The sequence below is a fragment of the Pygoscelis adeliae genome, unplaced genomic scaffold, assembly GCF_000699105.1.
Source record: "Pygoscelis adeliae isolate BGI_AS28 unplaced genomic scaffold, ASM69910v1 Scaffold111, whole genome shotgun sequence".
Lineage (NCBI taxonomy): Eukaryota > Metazoa > Chordata > Aves > Sphenisciformes > Spheniscidae > Pygoscelis > Pygoscelis adeliae.
This window is the reverse complement of record NW_008824542.1, coordinates 1,253,849-1,261,103: the sequence shown is the minus strand read 5'-3', so window position 1 is coordinate 1,261,103 and position 7,255 is coordinate 1,253,849. Positions and strand designations below refer to the sequence as shown.

The 7,255-nt window shown below is 48.2% G+C and overlaps 1 protein-coding gene across 1 annotated transcript in view; it reads right to left on the bottom strand.

The window, feature by feature from the left end:
* The window catches only part of EXT1 (exostosin glycosyltransferase 1), a 201,306-nt gene that overhangs the window by 190,130 nt on the left and 3,921 nt on the right, over window positions 1–7,255 (bottom strand). The window contains exon 2 of the mRNA XM_009321691.1: window positions 5,640–5,758. Coding sequence (XP_009319966.1) covers window positions 5,640–5,758 — 119 coding nt within the window. The remainder of the gene's footprint in view (window positions 1–5,639; window positions 5,759–7,255) is intronic.

Below are 7,255 nucleotides of genomic sequence, written 5' to 3'. Positions count from 1 at the left end.
GCCAGCTCTCTCAGCACCCTCGGGTGGATCCCATCCGGCCCCATAGACTTGTGAGGTAACTACCTGGTTATAGGTAACTACTATAGGTAGCTACCTGAGGTAATCACTCTACTAGATTACCTGTAGGCCTCAGATTTCCAGCTAAATGGTGTTGACAATGCTTTCCTGGCTAATAGAACAGCACAAGAGCTGATTTATCACCATTGTCAAGTGTGTCATGATCCTAGGGAGAAAAGCAGCATAAAAACACAGCGCAGCTAAGATGTTTGGAAGGGCTTGGTGACAGGCACATGTGCAGTTTAAAAATGTTACCCTGTTACTTAATTAGCTCAAACCACCATTCTTTGTGCCACGGACATGCTTTTCCGTGGCTAAGTGCAGCAAGGATTTCCAAAGAATTAAGCGATACCTTGCAGAGCCGGTGGCCTGGAGCTCCAGGCTTGGCTCTATATTTAGAAGCCTAAATGAAGGCAGCCCGGTTTCTGCAGATGCCGAGTACCTGCAGATCCCACTTTGATTTGGGTGATTATATGCAGATTGAAGAGTGAAGCTTTTAGCAGAAGTCCTCACCTGAAGGCTGACTCCTGTGGGATGTTTGCCCACCTTCTGGTGGGAGCTGAGAAGGTCCCCGGGAGGCAAAGTCAGTGCTCTCCTTTTATTCAGTAGTTGACAGTGCTGGGTTAAATTTTGGAAAGCATTTCTTGAAGTCCACTCCCCAATCTGGAAAGATTTAAGGCTGGCTTACAAACTGTCTCTGCCTTCAAATAGCCCTTGCCCAGGGTTGTGTCGCTTTATCAAAAACAAAAGGAAGAGGAGAAAAAAGGAGGGAAAGACAGGACAGACTTTCAAATAGTTGTTTGTAGAATGGTAATACTCTGTTAAAATTATTCCTCAGTTTGGAGCAAATTAAAGTGATCTTTGCTCCACAAATTAATACTAATGCTATGGTTGTTTATCATGTCTTGGTAATATCACATGGGAATAAAAATATCAACTCTTATCCTTTCAAATAGCAGAGATGTAACTGTTTGAGCTTTGGCATTGCAACAGCTGTTTCTGACGTCCTCGGAAATAATTGTTTGTTACAGAGGCTGTTTAAATGTGAGAAAATCACTGCGGTTTTATAATTAGTTTATTTTTAAGGAAAAACATAACTGCCCTTTGCTAAGAAGGTGAGGGTTTCAGGTGGGATGGAGGGATAGCAGTGTAGGCACCTGATTTACTGTGACATTAAACAGATAGTAAAACCAGAGGCTTATAAATATTAAGATCTTAATCTCACAGTAGAGCTCTGCTGGGGGAAAGCCAGAGACAAATAAGGCTTTGCCTGAAACTTGCTGTAGCGTCGGGGCCCCGGTGTGCTGCGTTACGGAGCAGGATGACTGTGCTGAGGGGGTAAAAATATGAGCAGCTGGCTCTGACAGTAGCATTGTATGAGATTCATTAGAGGACTTAGGCACTCTGCGGCTATTTTTAGTGCACAAATTCATAAAAGTCTCTCTTTGGGTGCAGCCTAATTCAGAAACACCTAAAATCTAATGTGTGATTGGGAAAGCTTCCTGGCTGCCTGAACGTCTGCTCTCAGGCATGACCAGCGTTGCAGACAGCTTGGGAGTGACCAGCGGCAAGGTCCCTGGCTTCCCATGCACAGAATGGTAGCCCCGTTCCCCACCTGGGTTTAACTTTTCCCTCGATACCCCCCGGGAAGAGACTTGGGCAGCGGCTGCGCTGAGGAAGGGCCTCCACTGGTTTGCACCAGCCCACTGGGCAGGGGGGTTAGCAAAGAGGGAGCACGACATGGGGCACGGGTGGCCGAGAGAGCGGCCAGGCGGCGGGCAGCATCCCACCAGAAGCCCTGCGGAGGTGCTGTGCCATGGGTTAAATCTCCACCGCCGGTTTTGGGAAGGAGCTGGCAAACACTGCTCACTTTGCAAGTGAGTTCGTGGCCGGGAATCCCCAAGGAGGGGAAAGGGAGGCATTTAATGACTGTACACGGCACAACCCTATCCCTGGTATTTCATAAGGGCTTCTTTAATTAGTGCTCTGCCTGTTGCTTCGCCTTGTGTGTCCTTGGGTTTTGCTGGCCATTCCCTCCCCTCCTGTGCTGGATGGGGAGCGCGTGGTAGCTTTTGCAGTCTGCGAGGCGTCTGCATGTAGCCAGCTGGGCTTTGGCCTGTAGCTTCACTGGGACAAAGGGTCGGCTCGAAGGGCTCCTCGGACACGAGCCGCAGGGCTCTTTCCCGCAGCATGTGCTTTCTCTGCGGGCTGCCTAATAAAAACTGTTTCACAGCAAAGGCAGGCTGGCAGACTTAGGCGGGTGCTATCCCCAAAAGTGCCGGCAGTCTTAGCAGAGCCTATTTATTGGTGCTTCTTCCTTCGAGGAGTAATAACTTCCAGATTTAATCCCTTTCTAACTGAGCATCTTTCAAAGTGGGTGTAGAACTATTTAAATAGCTTCTGTGGAGGTGGGATGAGAAATTGCTCTTATTCCGTAGTCTGCAATCAGCACCAAACAAGCACTTTTCTCCACTGCACACACAAACAGGCAAGCATCTGCCAGCAGCCTCAGCACTTTAGATCTGATTTTCTGCTTGCTGGTGTAAGACACAAGGAATTCCACTAACATCAACAGAGTTTCAACAGTGTAGTTTTTATTTTATTTTATTTTATTTTATTTTATTATTTTATTTTATTTTATTTTTAATCCAGTTAAATCTCCGTATTTTTTTTTACCCCAGGGACTCCTCAGTGACTGTGCTCCAGGAGGAGGCGAACCCCAACCGCGGTGCTTGGGCAGTGCAGACCCGCTGCAGCCCTTGCTGTCCAGCATAGCTGGGCCATGGCGCGGTTCTGCACAGCCCTTCACCTGGGTTTTGGAAGGGTTAAGGGACAGCTCTGTGACCCGCTTCTTCCCGGACAGCCAAATGCATCCTCCTGCACCAGAGAGAGGAGCTTGCAGCATCCCTAGAGGAGGTGGAGGCTGTGGGTGTCCTGGGGTGCCTGCCTGGGACATCTGAAGTTGGGCTCTTTGCTTTGCCAGCTGACCTGCGGGAAGAGCCTCAAATCCAAGGGCTGATCACTTTGGCAGAACAGACCCAGTGAAGGATAAATGTAAAGAGTGCAAGGCCCCAGACTCATTCCTTTTTTTGGGAGCAAAGAGTACAAAGAAACCCCAGGCCTTCAGAGGTGGTGGAGTCAGAGGAGTGCCAGCCTCTCCGGTGGCTTCCAGAGAGAGCCCCTGCCCGTACCAAATGGAAGTGTAGCCACTCATCCTGGCAAACCCCAGCAAAAGTTTGGGTCCTTGCTGAGTCAGTTCTGTAGCTGGCAATGTGTGGTATTTTCATGCACCGCTTTTTTTTCTTTTGGTGCAAACATGGGTGGCAATCTGATTAGCTTATGATTCACGATTTGGCTAATGTCCCTACTTCCCCCGGTCCCCACCTGTTCAAATAACTACTACTGTAATGTAGGCTGTTAACTTGAAATAACTTTTCCAACCCCTTTTGTAAATGAGCTCTGGAAGCTGCTTTAAGTCTCGTCCATGGGCAGTTGTAATAATTTAACTTAAATGCTTTTAAAACCAGCTCAACCTGGTGCAAAACTCTACATGGACATTTAGGAAGAAAAAAGTTCACTTTGAGCTGTTTCTAATCAACTAACACCATGATCAGACATGCTGTTCTGGGAGAGCATGGTTTCCAGCCCCTGCTGCTTGGCACTACTTCTTGCCAAAGGCCATCCCCTCCCCAGCTCTGCCACGCAGGAATACTGCTCCTCACCCAGTCCCGACAGCAGGAGCCAGGTGAGCGAACACTCCCATTCAAGGAGTCACAGCTGATCTGGAATATTGTGCTGGAGCAGGGTGAGGAGAGGCTGCTCCATGCAGTTTGACTGCCAGAGCTCAGCAGAGCGGAGGGAAAACCTTCATGGGCAGCCGTGGTGGGTTGAGGCTGGTGACTTGAGCCAGCGCAGCTACCGTCACATCAGCAAGCCTGACACGGCACCTTTGGTCACCCGGTCCCGTGCCCACCACTCATCATTGCAGTTAAACCAACCTGAGTGAGTTACACCAGTGGCTCCGTACGCCCCTTGCGCCAATTTAAACAGATCAATCAGGCTTGGGGCAACTTCCCAAAAGACTTAAATTATGTAAGCAATACAGTGGAATAAAAAAAAAAAAAAGGGAAAAAAAGGAAATACTGGTACTGAACTCACCAGAGGATTGATTTATTCTATTCCCCAGCTGGCCAAGATATTGCAACAGAAAGCTTAGATAATTTTGAAGCACACATGCGTTTCAGCCTCTGTGCTTACACCCTCGTGAAGACCATTAGGCAAATCCTGGTCTCGCTTAGTCCTCTTCTGACCACACGTTCCTCTGCATTCACCTGCCTCATTCCCTGCACGACACTCAGCTGCTGGTTTGGTGTATTGTAGTGTGTTTAGCTCTTGCTTCCTCCATTGCAACAGATATCTAATCCTTCTCCTGTAAATTCACCCTTCCCCAGTGGCAGGTCAGCAGGTTGGGGTTTGCATGCAGCACCCCGTGCCATAGGCAGGATGCAGAGCCTCTAGACCTCTCCAAAAGAGTGCAAAGGCAGCAGGGAGAGGAGCGGTTGTGTGACCATGCTGCAGTCAGGATCCGGGTTTTGCACCAGGGGAGGTAGATGGTTTGCCTGTGGGTAAAAGCAGTAGGTTCACCAAGGAAGTGCCTCTCCATAGGTGGTGTGCTAATTTCACCCCTGGCAAACAGCATTAATATAATACATCAAAGCTGGCTGCATTAATAGCAAACCAAGGGAAAGGATTTGCTATACATGCTAGCTACTTTTCAAATGCAAATGTCTGTTTTAAATCAGATTAAGACAGAAGGAAGCCTAGAGAATGCCAATAATTAATACATGATAAAGGAATAAACATCCAGGGCATCAAAAGGTAAAATGCAATCACAAAGATGAAAGTAATCTATCTTCTCCATGCAGCCTGCTCTGCTGCACTGAGTAAGTGGGTGTGAGTCCCCATTCCCGTTTCCATAGGTAGGTGGTGAGTGTAAACCCAAAGCAGCTGCTGAGGAAATAAGAAGAATCCTCAGATTCATAAGAATCCATAAGAATGCTCAGCTGGGGAAGTGGAGAATCCTTGGCCTGGGCTGGGCTTGGTTCTCCAGACTCCCCAGATTTTGTGAGCCATGTTACTACGGAGAGGGAGCCTTTAGCAGCCACTTCTATTGACTGGCATGACCTCGGTCCCTTCAGGGTGTGCACATCTAGCTTCTGTGGCTTTAAACCAGTGAGAAGGGTGGTGTTTGGGATCCCCACTGAGCCATGAGTGGACCTCAGAAATATTTTGCCCTGGCTTCCCTGCCTCCTTTTCCACACATGAAAAGCAGACCAGCCTCTCCTTCTCTCCCCTTGCTCCCCCAGACCTGCATGTTGAGTTACAGCTGAGGTTACAGCAGGACGTATCTCATGTACGTTGAATCTTAAAAGAAGAGAAATAGGAAACCTGAGGGAAAATGTTAACAGACTCTATCCCCCTTTCATATTTCTTACAATTCACACAGTGCTGGCATCAGACCCTCAGCAGCGCCCTGTGGTTTTACTTCCTTCTTCAGCTGATACTGAAATAGCAGTACTTACTCTGGCTTTATTGAGTTTGTATAAGGCACCAAACTGTAGCAGGCCTTGCATATCGATTGTATCAAGAGATAAGCAGGCCTGACTCACACACAGTCCATGCATGCTGGAAGCAAGCTTCTCTAAAGGCAGATAAACATTGCTGTTAATGTTTGAAAGCTGCTGCTCTGCGGTCAGCTCTGTTAGAGAAACCCTGTGGCTGCTGGTTTCACTGACTGGTCTAGGTACTGGTCCCTGGATTTGGAGGGTACTTATCTCACCAAGTGGTTCTTTATTTTCAGCCCTAGATACCAGAAAAGAAGCAGAAGTTTCTTCCCAGATTTCTTAGGAGTTGTGTTGCTGACTTAAAGGTTCACAAAGTGCCCCCAAATCAGAACATAGGGCTTAAAAGTCAAATCATAGAAGCACAGAATGGTTGGGGTTGGAAGGGACCTTCAAAGATCATCTAGTCCAACCCCCTGCGATGGGCAGGGACATCTTGCACTAGATCAGGTTGCCCAAAAGCTCAAAGCCCCATCCAACCTGACCTTGAACACTTCAGGGATGGGGCACCCACAGCTTCTCTGGGCAACCTGTTCCAGCGTCTCACCACTCTCATCGTAAAAAAATTCTTCCTTATATCTAATCTAAATCTACCCTCTTTTAGTTTAAAACCGTTGCCCCTTGTTCTGTCACTATAGGCCCTGGTAAAAAGTCTCTGCCTTTCTTATAGGCCCCCTTTAAGTACTGAAAGGCTGCAATAAGGTCTCCCTGGAGCCTTCTCTTCTCTAGGCTGAACAACCCCAACTCTCTCAGCCTGTTCTCCTAGGAGAGGTGTTCCATCCCTCTGACCATTCTCCTGGCCCTCCTCTGGACCCACTCCAACAGGTCCATGTCTTTCCTGTGCTCAGGACCCCAGAGCTGGACACAGTACTCTAGGTGGGGTCTCACCAGAGCATAGCAGAGGGGGAGCATCACCTCCTGCATCACCTGCTGGCCACACTTATGCAGCCGAGTATACGATTGGCTTTGGTGCACTTTGCCAGCTCGTAGTCATTGCAAATTATTACAAACTGAACAGTAAGGATACTCTGGGCTCCTTTCTCCTGATTTATGATCATCTTCATATGGACAAACCCCTCCCACTGGCCCTTGGAAGACCAGGAACACACTCTTTTAAAAATAAACTGAAAAAATCATACAGTTCCCACAAGCCTCTTTTACATTTCTCTTTCTTTCTGATCTTCATTCAAACCCCACGTTGGTCTGAAGGGAGCCCCAGGCTCAGCCTCGGTGTGGACAGATGGACAGTGTGGGCAGCCACCTTTCCCACCTGACATGGCAGGGATGGAGGTTACTGCCTCCGTTGCCTGCTGATAAATCTGTGCTTGCTGTCTGCAGAAGCAAAGGCAGTTCCAGTCATTCTGGGAAAAAAGCCAGCTGCAGCCCAGAGTGGCCATGCCGTCATAGAATCATAGAATCATTTAGGTTGGAAAAGACCTATAAGATCATGGAGTCCAACCATTAACCTAGCATTGCCAAGTCTACCACTAAACCATGTCCCTAAGCACCACATCTACACGTCTTTTAAATACCTCCAGGGATGGGGACTCAACCACTTCCCTGGGCAGCCTGTTCCA